Source organism: Gaeumannomyces tritici (assembly GCF_000145635.1).
Source record: "Gaeumannomyces tritici R3-111a-1 unplaced genomic scaffold supercont2.4, whole genome shotgun sequence".
Classification (NCBI taxonomy): domain Eukaryota; kingdom Fungi; phylum Ascomycota; class Sordariomycetes; order Magnaporthales; family Magnaporthaceae; genus Gaeumannomyces; species Gaeumannomyces tritici.
Window position 1 is genome coordinate 755,067 of NW_008804548.1, and position 18,531 is coordinate 773,597.

General features: G+C 61.3%; 9 protein-coding genes across 9 annotated transcripts; 5 read left to right on the plus strand and 4 right to left on the minus strand.

Moving 5' to 3' along the window:
* Positions 1-77: 77 nt before the first annotated feature.
* Positions 78-757, plus strand: GGTG_07666 (hypothetical protein; the record flags this gene model as incomplete). Its single annotated transcript, XM_009225491.1, has 3 exons — positions 78-278; positions 425-502; positions 743-757. Exons 1-3 carry the CDS (start codon positions 141-143, stop codon positions 755-757), a joined length of 231 nt encoding a protein of 76 aa, XP_009223755.1. The 5' UTR covers positions 78-140.
* A 981-nt stretch (positions 758-1,738) lies between these two features.
* On the plus strand, positions 1,739-2,637 carry GGTG_07667 (hypothetical protein). The gene has a single exon (XM_009225492.1). It carries the CDS (start codon positions 1,932-1,934, stop codon positions 2,376-2,378), a length of 447 nt encoding a protein of 148 aa, XP_009223756.1. The 5' UTR covers positions 1,739-1,931; the 3' UTR covers positions 2,379-2,637.
* A 269-nt stretch (positions 2,638-2,906) lies between these two features.
* GGTG_07668 (hypothetical protein) lies at positions 2,907-3,527 on the minus strand (the record flags this gene model as incomplete). Its single annotated transcript, XM_009225493.1, has 1 exon — positions 2,907-3,527. The coding sequence occupies one exon, from the start codon at positions 3,525-3,527 to the stop codon at positions 2,907-2,909; it is 621 nt and encodes a 206-aa protein (XP_009223757.1).
* Positions 3,528-4,002: 475 nt separating this feature from the next.
* On the minus strand, positions 4,003-6,646 carry GGTG_07669 (hypothetical protein; the record flags this gene model as incomplete). The annotated part of the gene is made up of 1 exon (XM_009225494.1): positions 4,003-6,646. The coding sequence occupies exon 1, from the start codon at positions 6,211-6,213 to the stop codon at positions 4,003-4,005; it is 2,211 nt and encodes a 736-aa protein (XP_009223758.1). The 5' UTR covers positions 6,214-6,646.
* On the plus strand, positions 6,598-7,644 carry GGTG_07670 (hypothetical protein; the record flags this gene model as incomplete). Its single annotated transcript, XM_009225495.1, has 2 exons — positions 6,598-6,782; positions 7,257-7,644. The coding sequence occupies 2 exons, from the start codon at positions 6,598-6,600 to the stop codon at positions 7,642-7,644; spliced, it is 573 nt and encodes a 190-aa protein (XP_009223759.1).
* A 426-nt stretch (positions 7,645-8,070) lies between these two features.
* GGTG_07671 (hypothetical protein) lies at positions 8,071-8,446 on the plus strand (the record flags this gene model as incomplete). Its single annotated transcript, XM_009225496.1, has 2 exons — positions 8,071-8,104; positions 8,175-8,446. 2 exons carry the CDS (start codon positions 8,071-8,073, stop codon positions 8,444-8,446), a joined length of 306 nt encoding a protein of 101 aa, XP_009223760.1.
* An 823-nt stretch (positions 8,447-9,269) lies between these two features.
* GGTG_07672 (hypothetical protein) lies at positions 9,270-10,275 on the plus strand. Its single transcript, XM_009225497.1, has 2 exons — positions 9,270-9,896; positions 10,016-10,275. Exons 1-2 carry the CDS (start codon positions 9,658-9,660, stop codon positions 10,179-10,181), a joined length of 405 nt encoding a protein of 134 aa, XP_009223761.1. The 5' UTR covers positions 9,270-9,657; the 3' UTR covers positions 10,182-10,275.
* An 18-nt stretch (positions 10,276-10,293) lies between these two features.
* Positions 10,294-11,893, minus strand: GGTG_07673 (hypothetical protein; the record flags this gene model as incomplete). Its single annotated transcript, XM_009225498.1, has 2 exons — positions 10,294-11,314; positions 11,346-11,893. 2 exons carry the CDS (start codon positions 11,891-11,893, stop codon positions 10,294-10,296), a joined length of 1,569 nt encoding a protein of 522 aa, XP_009223762.1.
* Positions 11,894-12,210: 317 nt separating this feature from the next.
* Positions 12,211-17,632, minus strand: GGTG_07674 (hypothetical protein). Its single transcript, XM_009225499.1, has 2 exons — positions 13,570-17,632; positions 12,211-13,497 (listed from the first exon to the last, which is right to left on the minus strand). The coding sequence occupies exons 1-2, from the start codon at positions 16,673-16,675 to the stop codon at positions 12,593-12,595; spliced, it is 4,011 nt and encodes a 1,336-aa protein (XP_009223763.1). The 5' UTR covers positions 16,676-17,632; the 3' UTR covers positions 12,211-12,592.
* Positions 17,633-18,531: the final 899 nt, after the last annotated feature.

Sequence of the window (18,531 nt, forward strand, 5' to 3'; positions counted from 1 at the left end):
CACTAGGGTTATGCGCCTAGGGGTACCCCATGCTTCATGCCCTGTTATTGCCCCATCTAGCACAAGAGTGCGAGTCAAGCAGCGCAACACCGCCCTCCTGCTTGGATTCTCAACGGCACCGCCTTGCTGGGTGCCTTTCCATGTGGCCCCGGGGTGATCTTCCGTCTCCTCACCCCACAAAGATCGACAGGAGCAGGCACGACCGGCGCCAGGCAAGCGGCTGTCAAACCCCTTCTTCCGCTGGCATCCGGCACACCGACCATCGCTACCACGATGAGGTAAGAACGGTCGCCGTCGCTGTCGCCGATTGACCGAACTCACGTGGTCCAGCCCAAAGCCCCAAGGAATCGGCCTCGGAGCACTGGGTTCGAGGCAGCGTACACGTGGGATGTTGACACACAACCGGCCACGTCTAGTGCTACAGGACTCGACGATAGGTACCAAATGCGCGACCATGTTGACAGTGCCGGCCCCAACGGACATTCCGCTTGACGCCAATGACGTAAGGCAATGCCGGCCAGCAGCCCGTGAGTTCAAGGCAGATCATGATGGGTGACTCTGTGGCACACCTTTGTGCCGCGCGGTCAGACATGGAAGATGCCAGGCGAACGTGCCGGCCGGCCGGCCTCGAGCTAATCCCAGAGCCTTTCGGTAGATCAGCGAGATCTCGGCAGCCGGAATGCGACTCCGGGGGATCGCTCGAAGGGACCCAAGCTGACCAGGCCGCCTGCTCCCTTTTCAGGGAACACTGATCTGAGTCGTCAAAAAAGGAAACGGTGGGAAAATTCACACATTCTCCTGTGACGGCCCAATGTCCTGGCCGCCGGGAGGTTAGGCTCCGATTAGGCCGCCGCATTCAAATCCCACAGGCTGTCGGGGAGTCCGACGGGTGCACGCACGACTTGACGGGGTGCGACGCGGGCACGCCTCGACATGCCCTCTTGCCGGCCCAGGCAAGGGCGTTTTGAAGTGCCACAGAGCAGTTCTATCGGCCCTGACCGCCGCAAACTGACCGCTATTTTCTCACCTCGTGCCACGCCAGAGGAGACCAAGCTCATGGAGAAGTGTCGCCGACAGCCGTGGGCTGGCACTGGAAATAGATTAAAGTTACCCGTACGAGATTGTGGCCATTGTCTGGGGGAACTGTGGGCCCGTCGCTGGCAGCTTCCGGTGCGTCCTCCAACCAGTGAGGAGAGCAAGTACCCTGCAGTAGCCCCAGCCTCAATACGAGGTGGTATTGTGGTATTCCACCATTCCACCACCACACACCGATCGCCAACCCGCAGCCCATCCTTCCGATTTCGTATCGATGATGCCGCATCGCGCGCCCCAGATTGGCCTGCAAATGCCGTCAGCCGAGGAATTCTCCTTTCTGTCTGTTGTTCCCTAGGTACCTCTAGGCATAGCCGCAGAGTTTCCCTCCAATCGACCTGCCCGTTCTGAACTTGGGCAGTTTGGACGGCCGTTTTTTTGCGGGGTGCGTGTTTCCCCGTTGGGCCACGCCATGGCCCGAATATGCACTCCCCTCGCCCCCGCCCCCCGTCTCGTGATCTCGTGAGGAATTTTCAATGACATCGCCCTACTGCCGATCACGAACTTGGGCGGGGTCTTCGTATGCAGCATGCCATGGGCAGACCTCACTCGTGGCTGACATGCTCGGGTTTCCATCGAGCTCAGTCCATGACCGCTTCGTCTATACGGCAGGCGGCTGGTGACTTGTGGTTGATCGTGGCGAGATCACACAGAGCTGCTGGGCTGTATAAAAGGGGCCTTCGTGCCCGCCCGGAAGGTCCTGTTGTTGCCTATACCATCATCACCTCGATCAACAAGCAAGGACAGCCACTCGCTCATCATCTACTCGATATACTCAAATACAATATCTGCCACTTAATACCTCCATAATTACCTTCACCAAAAACCCACCACCCAAAATGCTCTTCTCCAAGACCGCCCTCCTCTCCCTCCTCGCCGGCGCCGCCTCGGCCGCGCCCGTGCCCGAGGAGGCCCAGTCCATGGTGGCCGCGGTGCCGCAGTGGACCATCGCCAACTTCAAGCGCACGTGCAACGGGGCCGACACGTCGTGCACGGTCCAGTTCGCCGTCGACACGCACCTGGCGGCGCCCACGCCCTGCTCGTACGTCGTCAACGCGGCCTCGCGGGCGTCGCGCGCCACCACGAGCGACATCACCTGCGGGCCGTACAAGGTCAGCTCCGGCTGGGACGGCTCGTGGGGCGAGGGCAACGGCTTCACCACCTGGGCCGTCGTCGACTTTGGCAACCGCCTCATCGTCTGGCCCGCCTACACCGACAAGCAGCTCGTCAACGGCCAGGTCGTCAAGCCGGACCTGAGCTTCCAGCCCCAGTCCATCAGCTGGTAGGCGTGGCCTTGCGAAAGCTGGTGCGGGGGAGTGGAGGGGTGATTGTGGGGGAGGACACGGTAGGGTGTCGTTCATGTCTGCATAGGAACACGGGATATGCGCATTTGGTACATATAATGGTCTAATGTTAATAATGAATGACCCATTACCATGACTTGGGCTGTATGCGCGCAGAGTATACGTTGTGCTAAATGGAAATAAAGTGATGTGTCCGACATTTTACGTTAGGTTGACGATAGAGCATGGAAGTCCAGATCTTGTCAACAGTTACAGCGAAGGGAATCACCGCGGGTTGGTGATATCTGTAAAATTCTGCAGCCTGGGCAAGCGCCCTGCTCTTTGAATCCGCTGTTTTCTAACGCCTAAAAACAAAAATTCCAAACAATAATCCTCCCACCTTCCCTTGAACGCCTATGAACTCCAAACCATCACCAGTCGCACTCCCGTGCTATGCAGCCCCGTAACACCATATCATGTCCCTGCCAAGATCCCAGCCCCCTCGTTCAATTCCCCATTTTCATACACGCCCTAATACCAATCACCAGCACCGGCAGTCGTGGCATCGACCTCCTGCACCACACCCTCATCGCCCACGGACACCCCAGCCTCGCCGCCGACATCGCTTCCGCGGTCAGCATTGTACATCGGGTTGGGCGCGAGCGGGCCCGAATCCCGCTGCCCCCTGTCGGACGAGGATGAGGCGCCGGGTAGCTGCGTCGGCGAGGCGCCAAAGGGCGGGTAAACCCCGCCGGCGGCGGTGGCGGTAGCGCGGGGCCCGGACGCAGTGGTGGTCCCGCTGGCTTTGGCCTTGGTGGCCGCGACGCCATCGCCACCGCCACCGCCGCCGGTGCCGCGGCTGTGGTAGGGGTCTGCCTGAGCGCTGCTGCTGCCCGGCCCAGCGCTCGAGACGGCCGCGTGTGCGCCGTCGCCGCCAGAATTGGCGGACGGCGGCGGGGCCCCATCCTGCCAACCCGGCCACATACCCTTCGGGAGCCGGTGAGGGCCGCGCGCCCCGCTGGCATGTCCGAAACGTTCGACGTCCTGCAAGCGCTCGGATCTGACCGAGCGAACGCTATTCTTCACCACGGGGGCAGCGGATGCGATGCTGGCGGCCAGGGCGAGAAGGGCGACATTCTTGAGGTGAACCATTGTGATGATATGAGTGTTGGGTAGGTCGAGGGATGGGGGCAGGTGGGAGGTTCGGGTGGTTAATGGCGGTATGTGAGTGCGTTCTGATGAAAAAGATAGCTAAAGTCGAGGCTGGGAGTAGAGTGTAGAGGATGTTGTTGCGATGTGTTGTTGTTCTCTATCACCTCTTAACATGCTGAACCCGTTAGCTTTTATACGTTGTATAAGACAATTCTTGATCATCACGGCCGAGGACTCTTGATGTTGTTGGTCGCGATATTCTCTCTCCAAGTCTTTTTTTAGCCTGGCACAAGCACAGCCCTGCGTCTGTTGGTGCCTCAATCCCTGCAGCTTACTCCACCATCAACATCATGACCAACACCCATATTTTACTGCGAAATTCCGGGTCGTGTTGTTGGATCTGCAAACGCCAGCCAGAATCAATTGAGTCAGCGCGCCGGCGAGTAGCCGGCGCCGCATGGGCCACGAGCGTTGGCTAACGCAACTCGAACCAACGCTGGGAGATGGGCTTGTCGAGAATCTGCTTGTCCATCATGCCGTGCACGTACGCCTCACCGTACAGCCTCCAGACCTCGTCCTCCTGTCCGTGCTCCTGTCCTTGTTCCCCCTCGCCAGAATCTAGGCGACTGCCCTCGTCCCTCCGCAGGATGAAGGGCGTCTTGGCGCCAGCGAAGATGCACACGTCATCGCCCTCTTTCGTGCCGGGCGGCACCAGCATCATGTGCCCCTCGGCCGTGACGGCGAAGGACCGCATCATCATCCGGCCTGCCATGGTCTGGTAGAGGAACCGCACCTTGGCCGGGATGCTCTGCTCGTAGCCGGGCACCACCTGCAGCGCAAACAAGGTCCCGTGCAGCCACTCCGCCTCGGACTCCAGCATCATGGCGGGCAGGCCCAGCTCCGGCACCGGCGGGAACCCCAAAGCGCCGTCGGGGTCCAGGCCCCGGGACAGCGCTCTCTCCCTCCAGTCCGCCAAGGCGCCGAAGAGGGCGAAGGTGTTGTACGCGTCGCGCACCTTGTCGAAGAGGTCGCCATCCAGGCGCTCGCCGTCGGGCAGCGCGTCGCCGGCCACGGTGCGGCACAGCGCCCTCCAGGGCCCCTCGCCCGTGACGGGGTGTCTGCCGCCGCGCGACACGTGCCGTTCCACCAGCCGCCAAGCCTCCAGGTGTTGGTCCAACACCCCGGACCAGAACTTGAGCTGGTCCTGGAACAGTTGGTGCTCGAGTCCGTATCTCGCTGGCGGCGGTGCGCTGGCGGCAGCCGCGACCTTGTCGAACAGCCACCCGTGGATGCGCAGTCGGCGTCGGTCCGGCCGTATCTCGAAGCGCGCGCTATGCGGCGCGCCGGCCTGGTAGTTGGATATGATATTGTCCAGAGGGGAGACTCCCGGCGGGGCGGTGAGGTCCGGGATCCAGGAGGGCAGGCCGAGGCTGCTACGTTTGTAGTAGCATCCAGCGATGTTGAGAAGGACGAAGCAGTTCCGGCGCAATGCAAACTCCACTGCGTCGCCGTACACCTCCAGTACGCTGCGTGTATGATCTGGAAGCAATAGTTCCCGGGTGTCTTGGCCGATTTCAGCCTCCTCGTCATCATCAATTCCACCCCGACCCAGGCCGAGGAGGCCAATCACTTTGTCTTCCGGGCAGGTGGCTTTGGATTTACAACAATCGACTATTAGGTATGGCAGAAGCATCTTTGGGTTATCGTCGTACTCCCGGAACAGTTGTTTCCGCTGTGCGTCGATGCCATAGATGTGTGACAAACTGGATATCACCAAGAAAAAGAACTCAGCTAGCACGGGGGTCGAACTCAGGAAGACGCATACCGGCCCCCCTTGGGGTCCCCGGATGGCGGCGCCGATCGATGCGAACTGGTCCCAACTGAGGATACGTCCGCCGTACAGCAACTCTAACTCGCGAGCCAAGACGGTCTCCTGTATGATCCATGTGCGGGACCAGTAGGGGTCGACAAAGAGTTTCAGCAGCGCCCGCCAGTCGTGGATCTGGCCGGGGAGCGCCGCGGGCTCAAAGCCATGAAGGTGTCCGTCGGCGGCGCGGAAGCCACCGCGCATCGTGAGAGTGATTTCCTGCTCGGCTAGCGCGACCGCCAGCCTCGGGACGAACTCGGCGGCGAGGGCGGCGTCTGGGGAGTCGCTTAGGTACGCAACCACCTTGCGGGCGCCCCGGTAGATGGTCCGCATCAGGGGTATCTGCTGGTTCTTCTCGAGCGGGTCATCCTGGTTGATGCAGATGGAGTCGATCCAGAAGCGGCGGGGCTCCACGCCGGCGTCAGGGGCGAGGACAGGGAGCATGGCCGAGACCGCTGCGGTCACTCGTAGTGGTGTCCCGTCGACGGTGATGGTGTGGACCATAGCCGGATCGCCCCAGCAGTATGATATGGCGTCGTACTGTGCGTCGGAATCGCAGAGATTGTACAGGCTCAGGCTATACTCGACGGCGCCGTCATCTTTTCGTCTTATCTCTAGCAGCCGAGTTCTGGCTCCTGTCGACTGCCTCCCCGCACTGCCTGGCGTGCTGCTCGGAATGGGTTCATACTGGTAATATTGGGTCTGCTGGTCCTGAGCGCTGGCCGAGGAGTCTACGGGTGGCGAGGATACCGGGTGCATTGTGGACAAGGATTCTGACTGATTCATCGATTGTGAGTTCCAAGACAGCGCAGAGGGCATCTCAACATGGGAAATGCGGGGATGGAAAACATCTTGGGGATTGCGGCTGAGGTTGCTCTTTTCCGAATTCGCCTTAGCGCAGGCCCGGTTGTTGGAGCCTCGTGAGGGATGTCAGAGTATTTCTACATATAGATTGCGTGGGAGGTGATTCGATCCATGATTTTCGGTAGCAGGAAAACTGGTAAGAACAGAGACAGTCAGCAGCCTTGACGCCAAGCAGCCCACCCTGGCAGTAGAGGAGGATCAAGAACTGCCAACGGGAACCAAGCAGCAGGCAGGCATTCATATTGCACATAAAGCGAGCTGTGGTTAACCCAGACGCCTAAGCGGGAAATGTCAGTGCCTTGGCTCGCCTGCCACTTTTAGGGCCCCGACATGAAAGCAATGTCGGGAGAGATCCAGGCCGAGCCCACTGAAGAACCTGAGAGGGAAGGAGCTGCGCAGACATGGACACATGACACCAAGCAGGCACATCCTCAGCCAACACCCGCCGCGGGCGCCGAAGCCGCATCTGGCCTGGAGCTCGAGTCGGTTCGAAACGCGACGGAAATGCCATCTCCAAGGGGAAAGTAAGCAGCAGGGAAAGGCCAAAATAGGAGAACCAACAATCGAATGACGGCCGTTCGGAACCGGAGCTGGATCATCCCACGAGTGGAGGAAGGGAGCTCCACTATAAGAGACCTTTCCGACGTCTCTAGCATCAGCTTTAGCACCGCACAGCTCTCTTCTGGCCTCCATGCGTCAAGCTCCACTGTAAGGATGGAGCTGTGCCAGGGGTGGCGAAACATTGGGAAGTTGCAGACCGTGCCACGCACCTTCCAACAGTTCGTGGTCTGGTGGTGTCGGTCCTGCAAGCGAATGGATCCATCTTCGTACGGTAGGCCCGCTCGTTCCTGCAGCCGCTGGAATCAAGATTGATGCCCAGACTTTGATCACCAAACGGCAGGCGCTTATTTCCTCCCAACTCAAGCTTCTGGAGCTTTCGATCGCTGTCAGGCTACGCGAACTCAATCGGCTCGTGGCCGCAACCTTATCGACTTCAGGCCTGGTGCCTGGGGAGTCAAGGCGTCTTGTCGAGTCAACGCCTTCGGATGGCCGGGCCGGCTGCAACGCAGTAAGGGATCCCCTGTCGACCGAATTGGGCATGCGTCCAACTTTGCCATGCTGCCGCTCAGCAATGCCATCCGGGCGCGAGCTGTGGCAGTCTCAGACGCTCCCAGGGGCTGCCGATCACTTGTCGCGGCAACGGCATGCTCCATCCACCAACCTCACCCCTTCTGCCGCCATGACAACAATGCCGGGCCCGCGGAACTGCCCAAACGGCTGCCGCCAAGAGCGGGCACGACCCTGCCGCAGACGTCAACGGTCGCGTCTCTGAACAGCTCGCTTAGCATGGGGACCCACGGCCGCAACGGTGTGTCCGCATGGTGATTTGCCATGGCATACGCATGGCCAGCGAGGCCAGGCATGATCCGAGCGACGCGGCCGAGGGAAATCACCGCGGGGGGCAAGAATAGACGTAGAAGGGACATGATGGGACGGTGGGCGTTGCTCGGGGCGCTTCGTCCCATGGCGGTGCCTGGCTCGTATCTCTCGGAAGGGTAAGGGATCGACGGGCGCGGTCGACATCAGACTACAAAAGACCAGACGATGTCTCTGTCTTTTCTTCCTTTGCTCCCTTCTTCCACCACCCACTCCTTCACTGCCAGATCACCATAATCACGACCCGGTGTCGTCCAACTCAAGTCCTTCTTTCAGTTCTCTCCTTCGATTCGAACCGACCAGGCGTCGCTACTTTGCCAACTTTTCATACCTCCATAATCTTTGTTTCTTCAACAAACCCCCACCTTCTTCAAAATGGTTCGCATCACCATCGCCGCTACCCTGGCTTGTAAGTTACTGTCCCAACCAAGACACGTCTCTGCCTTGGAACAGAACAGAAATACTGACAAACCCTACAGTCGCCGCCGTCGCCCTTGCCCAGGCCATCCCCAACACCTCGGGAGCCCGCAACGTCGGCAACGGCAACGGCGGACAGTTCACCACCGGTGGCTGCGTCGCCAACGCCGACTGCCAGGAGGGCTGCTGCGCCAACAACGGCCAGGGCACCGGCATCTGCTCCGGCAGGGGCGCCGAGTTCCAGAACGGCAAGCAGGGCTGCGGCTTCGTCGACCCCAACCGCGCGGCCACCATCGCCGCCGCCAAGGCCCAGGTCGCGCGCCAGGGATTCTAAACAGTGTTTTTATTATTATTGAAGAAGATCGGAAGCAACAGGGAGGATGGAACACACTCGTCCAACCGAGGGAGCACAGAACTGCGAGGAGGATTGAGGGGTGTGGTCCTTTGGTTTCAGGACGGAGATGCGGGCCGAGGGGACACTGGCTCGCGGCCGTCGGGTCGTTGCGATAGTAATGACAATTGGATTCAAAGCTGAACATGGCGGATGCTGGTGACAATGTTTGTGACTGCTGCTGAATGACTATTGCATGCAACAAGCACAGCCCTGAAGCCACCTCGCTCCTTGTAGAGCTTGTATGCTCTTCGCCAGATAATTTTCGCAGGGCCCTGACAACATTTCCGAAATTTCAGGAGTCCCCAGGACCCACCACAGCCATGAAGCGATGGCTAATACCCAGCTGAGACGAACACCCAGAGCCGCAGCGCAGATATTAACCAACCAACCACCCGCCCCCGCTTCGACGCCCGAAGACTTGCCGAAGCCTTACAGGGCCAGCGCACTTAGCAGTCTCACTGGGCTGCTCCTCAGCTCCGCGTGTGAGCTGCCCGCCTTCCTCTTGCAGCCGCTTGCATCCGCGGCCGCTCGCGAATGCGGGGTTAGCGCCCCAACGGCGCGTTCTGGCGAGGGGCCTGCGTGACAGCCTTCTTCCCATCTAGGGAAATGTCAGCATCGACATTGGGCTGAGAAGAGGCTTGATAGATGCGGCTTCCCGTCTGCAGCCTGACACACTCAGCTGGCCGTTGGCGATCTCGGCTCCCGTATCGGGCGGTTTGTGTCACTTGGGAGAGCGGTTGATTCAACCCCCGCCTGCTCTTGTCCTAGAGCACGATCCTCCGAACCGATAGTTTGGGTGCTTGGAATGCCGCATTGAGGCACTCCGTGCTGTCTTCCGCATCTCATGTTGAGCTGAACTTGGGCAGAGAAGGATTTATTGATCTTGCCTCTTGGCTTCCTGGCGACGTCCTGTCATGTGCGGCAGATAGGTGCGGCTATCATAATGCCGTCGTCGACGTTGTAGGGCCATAGGCCAGAGGGAAAAGATAAGTTCGAGGTTGAAAAGGGGGTTTGCGTACCGCAAGCATAAATACAAACATCGCCGTCCTCAAAAATCCCAAGAACTGAGAAGCCAGCAGGCCCGACAGCGACAACCAAACAGCACACCTCTCACTGCAACCCCCAAGCCGGCACATCCTCCCCCTTTCAAGATGAAGCTCTCCACCCCGCTCGCCCTCCTCGCATCCGCTGCGGCCGCTAGCGGCGCCGCGCTCGAGAAGCGCGGCTACGGCCCGCCCGTCAGCAAGGGCGACGTGTGTCCGGCCGGCCAGGGCTTCTTCTTCAAGGCGGCGTCGGGCAAGTTCTACCAGATCGCCTGCGCCGTCGACGTCGTCGGTGGCACCCTCCTGGCCGTCTATCCCAAATTTTCGGGCATCGTGGACTGTGCTGCGTGAGTTCCCCCTCTCTTCCTCTGCCTTTCTCCATCCCTTACCCCCTTACTTCTGCTGCCGGTGCCTAGGCAGTCTTCCTTGCCGTCCAGCAGCTGACAAGCCGGTCTCCGCCTACCAGCCAATGCGACCTCTGGACCACCCAGGTGCCCAGTCGCCCGTGCTCCGCCGCAGCGTGGTACCGCTTCTCCCCGGACGGGGTGAATAACTGCTTTATCCGCGGCGGCTCCATCCAGGGGGCTGTGGAGAGCAAGGAGACGCTTAACGCCGTGTCTGCGCTGCTCTGAGGAGATGTTCGGCGTACTGTCTCGGAGGACTCGGGGCGAGCCTTTGTGAACATAACAGTTGATAGTCTTGCAAAATATGATGTATCTACCAGCCATACAACATCCAAAATCATCAGGGCAGCGGAATGCTCTGCGCGTGGCTGAAAAACATCCCCTCCGGATCGTACGCGGCCTTGATCCGCCTCAGCCTCTCAAAGTTGTCCCCGTAAAGTCGCCTGCTCCACTCGTCCATGCCCAGCTCCGTGTCGGGGTAATTCACAAACCCGCGCAGCGGCACCCCGGCGTCCCTCAGCGCCGCCTCGAACGGCAGCATCTGGCCCTTGAGGTACGCGGGCCCGTCGGCCGGGTACGCGTCGTTCCCCGCCGTCGGCCCGGCCGCGTTCCCGTCCCAGCGGACCAGCCACAGGTTCCGCGCGTGCGCGTACGCCGTCGACGCGTCCGTCAGGCCGCCGTCGCGCGCCGGCGCCCCGCCCCACAGGTCCAGGTAGCCGAAGCGGCTCAGGTCGGCGCTGCGGTTGAAGGCCAAGCCCGTGTGGAGCATCAGCGTGCGCGCCAGCCCGACCGTGAACGGGCGGTCGACCGTCGTGGCCAGGGCCTGCGTGTAAAAGGCCCGCCCGCCCAGGGCCCCGCCCCCGGGGAGGTTCATGCCCGCGCCCACGCCCGCGACCTCGACGTCCCAGAAGGGCAGCTCCGTGCTGCGCAGCGCCGCGACGGCGGGGACCGGGGCCGTCGAGCCGTCGGTGATGTTCGCCACTGCCTGGTCCAGCGCCGCGGTCAGGGGCCGCCCCACCACGGCGTCGAAATCGGCCGGGTCGCCGTACCAGAAGCCCTGGATCGTGTAGGGCGGCACCTCGAGTCGCCAGCGCGCCGCTAGCGCGTCGAGGCCGCCGCTGCCGTCGCTATCGCGCAGCGCGAACTCCTGCAGCGCCACCAGCGCCCGCGCGCCCGCGTCGAGGCCCACGTCGCCGAGCGAGATGGTAAAGTTGACGGCCGTCGCGAACGCCGGCACGTACGTCCGAGTCGTCATGCTCAGAATCACCCCGTACGACGGCGCGGCGCCCTTGACGGCGAACAGCAGGTCCGATCCTGGGCCCGCCGTCACCACCGTCCCGTCGTGCAGCATCAACTCGGCGCTGACAATATTATCCACGGGGGGCCCCCCACATGCGCGACGTGGTACCGAACCCGCCGCCAAACGACGAGCCCGCCAGGCCGACGTTCGCCCCGCGCACGTGCGGGAAGTGCCGCCCGTGGGCGTCCCACAGCTCCTTGGCGACCGGCCCCACGCGCGAGCCGCCGCCGAACGTGAGCAGCCCCGCGTCCGGGTCGAACGAGGTGCCGTTGAAGGCCGCCATGGACACGACCAGGTTGCCCGCGGCGCCGTAGCCGAAGCCCGCGAACGAGTGGGCCGCGCCGCGCGCCGTGACCTTCACCGACGCATTGCGCGCGCACGCCAGCGACAGGGCGAGCTGGCCCCGCGTCTCGGGGAGCGCGACGCACGCCGGCGAAGGGCGGAAGCGCCAGTTGAAGAGCGCCGTCTCGGCCGCCCAGGGCGCGGCGCCGTCGGCCTCGACGACGTTGGGCACGCCCGCGGCGGACAGGCAGGACCGCAGCGCGGCGGCCGGGGCGTCCTGGGCCAGGGTCGGGACTGTGAGGAGGGAGGCCGCCAGGGCGGCGAGGGCCGGGATGTTGGATGGGGGGAGCAGCTTCATGGCGCCGATCCGGGGACTGGCTGCCGTTCCCGGGTGGTATCTCGAGCAAGTTAATGGCAACAGGAAAGCGGAGAGTGGCTTTTTTATAGTGCCATGTTGTCATGGGCGCCAAGCTGACAAGACAAATTAAGCCTTGCATCCATCGTGGGCCTTGTCACACTACTCGGCGACGCTTTTCCTACTTGGGGTCATATTGCATGGTTCTTAGTAAGGTTAACCCTGCTCCTGGGCCCCAGAAAGTGGAATTGCCGCCAGGCAACAGGATTTCGACAATGATGGATCTGTGGCCTGGTTGACCACATCGAGTGGACTGGGCATGGGCAATGGAGTGGCCTTGATGGTGGCATTTGCAAGATTGCACGATGGAGTAGATACTTTTGCGGCGTCGGCCAGTGCTACGAAAACCAGAGTGCCGCAGAAAAGCCCGGAGAGCACGATATAAAGCGAAGAAACAAGAAGCAGACCGAAGAGGTTGTTTGATTGAAAAGATGAACCTCCATTCTTCCGCCGACGTCCCCCTTCCAGAAGGCGTAAAAACCAACGCGCGCAACAAAGAACGAAGCTTGTTCGTCAAGATTTGTATAGGTGTTATGGTCGTAATTCGTGAATTAGATCCTGTATCGGAAAGAAAAACGCCCAGGAATCGCTGGGGCGATCAAGAACTAGAAAGACAATCATGAGCTAGAAAAAAATAAGAGATTACCCCCCTGCCGAAGGCCCGAATACGATAGGGCGAACATGGCCATGGCCCTCCTTCTTGGCCTCGCCGGTCCGGATGTTCTGCGACGCCAGGTAGCGGACCACGTCCGGATCCTGGCTGGGCGGGACCTTCTTCCACTTGTCCTGGTCGACGACCTGGCTCGGCATGATTGGGTCCTCGCGGTTGGTGTCCGGGTGCACCTCGAAGCCCTGGTGCTCCGCCTCGCGGCTCAGATGCCCCTCCGACCTGCCGCCCTCGGCCGCCGTGCGCGACGCCTCGATGAGCGCGCCCAGGTCCACGGACCCGCCGCCCGACGCCATGGCGTGCACCTGCGCCGCGGCCGCGAGGGCCTGCCTCTGCGCCGCCGGCATGATCTGGATGCGGCTCTCGAGCGAGATGCCCGCGTGCGCGCCGCCCGGCTCTGCGTAGCCCGGGATGCCGTAGTCGATGGGCCGCCGCAGGACGGCGCCCGCGTGCAGGATCCAGTCCTCGAGCCGCCCGAGCTCCTCGTCGTCATCGCCTGCCGTGGCGGCGCTGATGCGGCTCTGGCGCCGCTCGAGGTTGTGCTTGCGCTTGACCTTGCTGAACCGGGAGGGGACCAGGAGCATAGCCGCCGGCTTGAAAAAGCGCAGGACCCGGCCCAGGACCCGGAATGCGCTCTCGACGTAGTGGTCGGGCACGCAGCGCAGCGCCGCGCCGAGCGGGATGGGCATGACGCCAAATAGCAGCGACCATCCCCACTGCGGGCCGTCCAAGGGCACCGTGTCGAACGCCTCGCCGCCCTTCCAGATGATGACCATCTGGCCTGCAATGGTGGCGAGCTGGACCCCCAGGAAGAAGGGGTTGCGCAGCACACCCTGGTACCAGATGTTGAGCTTGTTGTCGACGCGGCGGCAGTTGTGCTCTGTTTGGGAAACAATCAGTAAAGTGTCAAGTAAGAGAACATGGCATTAGTCGCATCAGGATGGGTACGTACGGTTGAAAAGCTGGAACATGATGTAGGTGTTGAACACCATGGTTTGGGTGAAGATGTCGCTCTCGACGTAGTGAAGCGTGAAGATGACAATGAGCTGGTACAGGGCCTGGCCAAGGATCATCTTCCACATGGTGATGCTGACCAGAGGCGCCCGGCGCGGCTGCGGCTTGCGCTTCAAAAAATCCTCCGACGGCCAGTCGGTGGCGAGGCCGACCGATGCAAAGATGTCCATGATGAGGTTCATCCACAGCAGCTGCACGACTTTGAAGACGTTGTCGCCAGCAAGCTCCGACACCACGGTCAGGGTACCGGCGGTGATGTTGATGGTGAACTGGAACTGCAGGAACTTGCGAACGGCGTCGTTGACGGTTCGGCCCCAGAGGAGCGCTTTCACAATGGATTTAAAGTTGTCATCAAGAAGGATGATGGACGCCGCCTCTTTGGCCACCTCGGTGCCTTGGACACCCATGGCAAAGCCGACATCGGCAGCTTTCAGGGCCAGGGCGTCGTTGGTGCCGTCGCCAGTCACGGCCACGGTCTCGTGCATCTTTTTGAGGTGCGACACAAGGGTCAGCTTGTCTTCCGGGCTCGATCTCGCGAGCACCTGAAGCCTCGGGATGATGATGTCCATCTGCATAGGGGTGAGTCGTCGGAAGGTCGGGCCATCCATGGCCACGCCGCCGGCCGTGTAGATGCCGCATTCCGACGCGATAGCCTTGGCCGTCAGGAAGTTGTCGCCAGTGACCATGCGAACAAGCACGCCGGCCTCCTGGCACTGCCGCACCGAGTCGATGACCTCGGGGCGGAGCGGGTCCTTGATGCCGAAGATGCAGGTCCACGTTAGCCCCGAGGTCCTGAAGAGCTCACGGAAGCGGACCGAGGTCGGATCCTTGGGGTCGCGGAAGATCTCGCTGGGGTCCTTGAAGTCGCGGTAGGCCATGGCGACGGGGCGGAGCATCTGGACAGCGTAAGAGCAGACAGTCTCTCGGAGCTCCGCCCGCGTCTCTTCGGGGAGCTCCTCTGCTGTCAGTCCGCTCCCGCCCTGCTCCTTGCTGCCGGTCGGGTCGGTGAGGATCGTCTTGCAGCGCCCGAGCACCACCTCTGCGGCGCCCTTGACAAACATGCGGAATCCTCGGTCGTTCGGCAGCTGCACCATGACAGCCATCCACTTGTTGGACGCATCAAAGGGCAGGAGGTCGACAATGTTGGCGTTTTCACGCTCCTCGTTGACCGGGCCCATGCCCAGGTAGCTGCGCGCAAAGTCAAGCAGGGCCGTCTCGGTGCTCATGCCCACGTACTTGCCATCGCCGTCCTCGAACGCCGTCGAGTTGAGCGCAATGCCGTCCTTGATCAGGGCCCCGGCCTCGGTCGTGAGCGACTGCATCAGCCCCATCGGACCCGTGTCTCTGCTCGCAGGCGGCGAAGCCACGGCGGCAGCAGGCGTCTCAGTGGATTTCCTCATGGCTTTCTTTTCCGTCTCATCGACTTCCTCCCCCGACGCGCTTGCCTGGCTGTTGGGGACATTCCCCAGACTGCCAGGGGAGGTGCCCACGACGGCGTCCCCAAAACTGTCCGACATTCCGATATGGCCCGCAACAACCGTCATTTTATTTTGCGTCAGGGTTCCCGTCTTGTCGGAGCAGATGCATGTAGCGTTACCCATGACCTCGCAGGATCTGATCATGCGCACGAGGTTGTTATCCTGCAACATTCTCGACGTAGCAAACGCGAGAGCGAGGGTGACGGCCAGAGCCAGCCCCTCGGGGACCGTCACGACAATGACGGTGACTGCGAGGATCAAGGTCTTGAAAAAGGTCATCGCGTTCTCGGATGGCGTTTTTAGAGGATTTTGTTTTGTCACATTGACCACGAAGCGGATGAACAAAATGAGGAAGAAGATGAAACCAGCAATCACTCCAAACGTGATGAGCTGTTTCGCCAGCTTCCCCAGCTTCTGCTGCAGCGGTGTCGGCTCGACGTCGTTTTGAACCAGATGAAGCGTGCGGCCGAAAGTGGAGTTGACGCCTACGGAAATGACGAGGTAGCTGCCGACGCCGCCGTTGACGGTGGTGCCGCTGAGGATGAAGGGGTCAGACGCGGACACGCGATGCACCGCCGACTGCTTGAGGCTGGCGATGCCGCTCACCTCCTCGCCCTTGCCCTGCGCGACCGCCGATTTATGCACTAGATCCGACTCGCCTGACAGCGACGATTCGTCCACCTGGATGCCAGAGCCGCGGATAAGCACGCCGTCAACGGCCACGACGTCGCCAGTTTCGATGTGCATGACGTCGCCGACGAGCAGGTCGTAGATCGAGATGTTCTGTGTCTTGCCGGACCGTATGACCTTAACATCTCGCTGCTCCTTCCGCGCGGTCAGCTTGGCAAACTTCGCGTTCTTGCGCCAGTCGGTCGTGGCGGTCGCGAAAACGATGACAACAATGGCCACCACGACGGTAACGCCGTCGACCCACTGGATCTTGGGCTCATCGTTGCTGGAGGATACCGTCTCATAGATGCCCAGGGCCAGCGAGATGGTGGCGCTAACGGTGAGGAGGAACATGAGCTTGTCGTTGAAGGCAATCCAGGCCAGCTGCAAGAAGGACTTTTGCTTGCGCCGCGGCACCCTGTTCTCGCCAAAGATGCGCCGGCGGTCGGTGAAACCTTTCTGTTCGGCGCCAAACTCTAGCTTGAAGGCGGGTGCGAGCTCGTGTCCCTTCTTTCCGTCACTCGGGAGTGGCATGGTTTTGGGCTTCCGGTGCTCCTTACCCGCCGCAACGGCCTCTTCAAAGGCGACGGTGTCATCGAAGCTGGCTTCGTCGACGCTGAGGCCGGCGGCGAGATCGGTGCGCAGCCCCGCGGCCAGGCCGTGCAGTCCGCCGAAGGCATCGAGCGCGGCAATAGTGCGGGCGGTAGCTAGCTTGTTTAGCTGGGCCGGCGTGAAGGCGAAGCGGTTGTTGGGCACAGGATGGCTGTCGGTCAGGTCGAGTTCGTCGGGTTTGGTCGGGGTGCTGCTTTTGGGCGGTGTGGTGTTCTCGGCGAATGTAATAGACGTCGGGGACGCCATCCCCGTTGGGGACGCGGACCTTGTCTCATGGTCGGCCATCGGCGTGCGCAAAGCAAGCGAGGTCCGTCGCCGAGAGGTGGCGGGCAAGATTCAGCCGTGCTTCCGATACAGTGCGGGCAACCGCGTCAGGAGGATCCAAAGCCCAATGACGCCGCACAAAGCGGACTAGTGGACAGAAGAACTCGGGGCAGTGTCGGGCAGTTTCTTGTCACACGTAGTGGCCTCTTGGCTCGTACAAGAACTAATTCGTGTGCTCTGGTCTCTGCAGCCTACGTTCTAGGGAGAACCCGCCTGGAAGCGTGGTGTTCCGGCGGCTGGGACTGGTGGCTGGGACAAAGCGGTGGAACGGCGACCCGCGTCTGGAGCGGTGAGCCGGGTGCCAATCGGGGCTGGTCCGAGGTCGAACAAAGGTCTGGGCCGGCCGGAGTCTGGATGCTGGGGTCGGGCCTGTGCTGCTGGTTTACGGCACCACAAGAAGCAGCAGCCAGATGGCAGGAACGAGAGAATGGGACAAAAAAGGAAAGGAGGAACCCGGGGTGGGGACGGGACAAAAAAGAAAGAAAGGGAGATAATAAAGGGAAGGCTGGGCGCTGGGCGGCCAACAGTGCCAACGAAGAGCAAAAAATCACCAGTCCGCCGAGCAGCAGGGGTGTCGACCGCCCTGGGGCCGACCGACGTCCTTGGCGGAAGCGTCATCAAGCCGTGAATGGCCGGACCGCCAGCCAACTGGGCATCGCCAAGCGGAGGCGGGCCCGCATGTCTGGGCGTGGAGGGCTGCGGGCTGCGCTGTGCTCACGTGGCCACCTCCTGCTCGCCCAGCCTGCCCGCCCGCCCTCGGTCGGGCGCTGGGTTTCCCCACGATTGAGGCTCAGCCATTCAACCGAGAGGCTGAGGCCATGCGCCGGGGCACATGAGCAGCATTGGGGGGCATGTTGTGTGTTTTACAAGAGGTGGTGGCAGCACTCTCGTGTGCTCCGCCCGATGGATGGAATACAATTTTTTCGTGTTCAAATACTGTGAAGCGGGCGGCACAACCAAAGTGGCTTGGCCCAGTACTGTGGAGCACGCCGTTCAATTAGCGTTGGCTCGTGGTTGCAACACCAAAATCCAAAATGCCCGTTGACCCCTGTCACCAAATTTGAGGTGCGGGGTCCCGAACTCAGGTAAGCGGAAGGCCTAGCCGGGCTCCAAATCCAGTCAGGGTCAGCCACTGACATCATTTTTCGGCCCGGGCCCATCCTCCACCAGAGCCCAAGCACTTTCCCTGCCGTCTCCCCTGATCGGCTCGAGGCTATCTCGAACACAAAATACCACAGGAGCTATGGCCCGGATCTGGGGTTCATCACAACGGCAGTCCTAGCCGTACTGTCGTCCTCGCTGCAACCTCACCAAGCAGACATGTCCGTCTCATGAACCGTGCTGTCGCCTCAGCTCGCAGCTCGACAAGCCGTTCCTCACCCACCGAATCGGGGACAAGAACGCCACTGTGGAGCTCAGGTCAAGCTTCCGAGAGCCCTGCATCCTCGTCCATGCAATACCATTCCTGCCAGTGCTTCAGCAATTTCCAATCCTTTTCTGAGGAACAAAGACGCTCTTCTCGTATGGGAACGAGCCTGCATATCGTGCGGTGCCAGGGAGCGGCGGGTTGGGGGGCTGCCGCTTTGGGACTTGCTTTAGTGGCGGGCCCCATCGTTGCCCCGAGCCAGTAAGGAGAGGCTACATGGAGGTGGCAAGCCGATGGCCGCATAGAGGTAACAAGTGTTGCTTGACCGCGCTGTGGATTTGGCCGTCACGGCGGAATGCGATGCACAGGCTTTGGATGGTATCAGATCAATGTAGCAGTTAAATACAAGATACCCGGTGAGAGCGGCATGGCTGGTGGGCTGTGTGCTTTG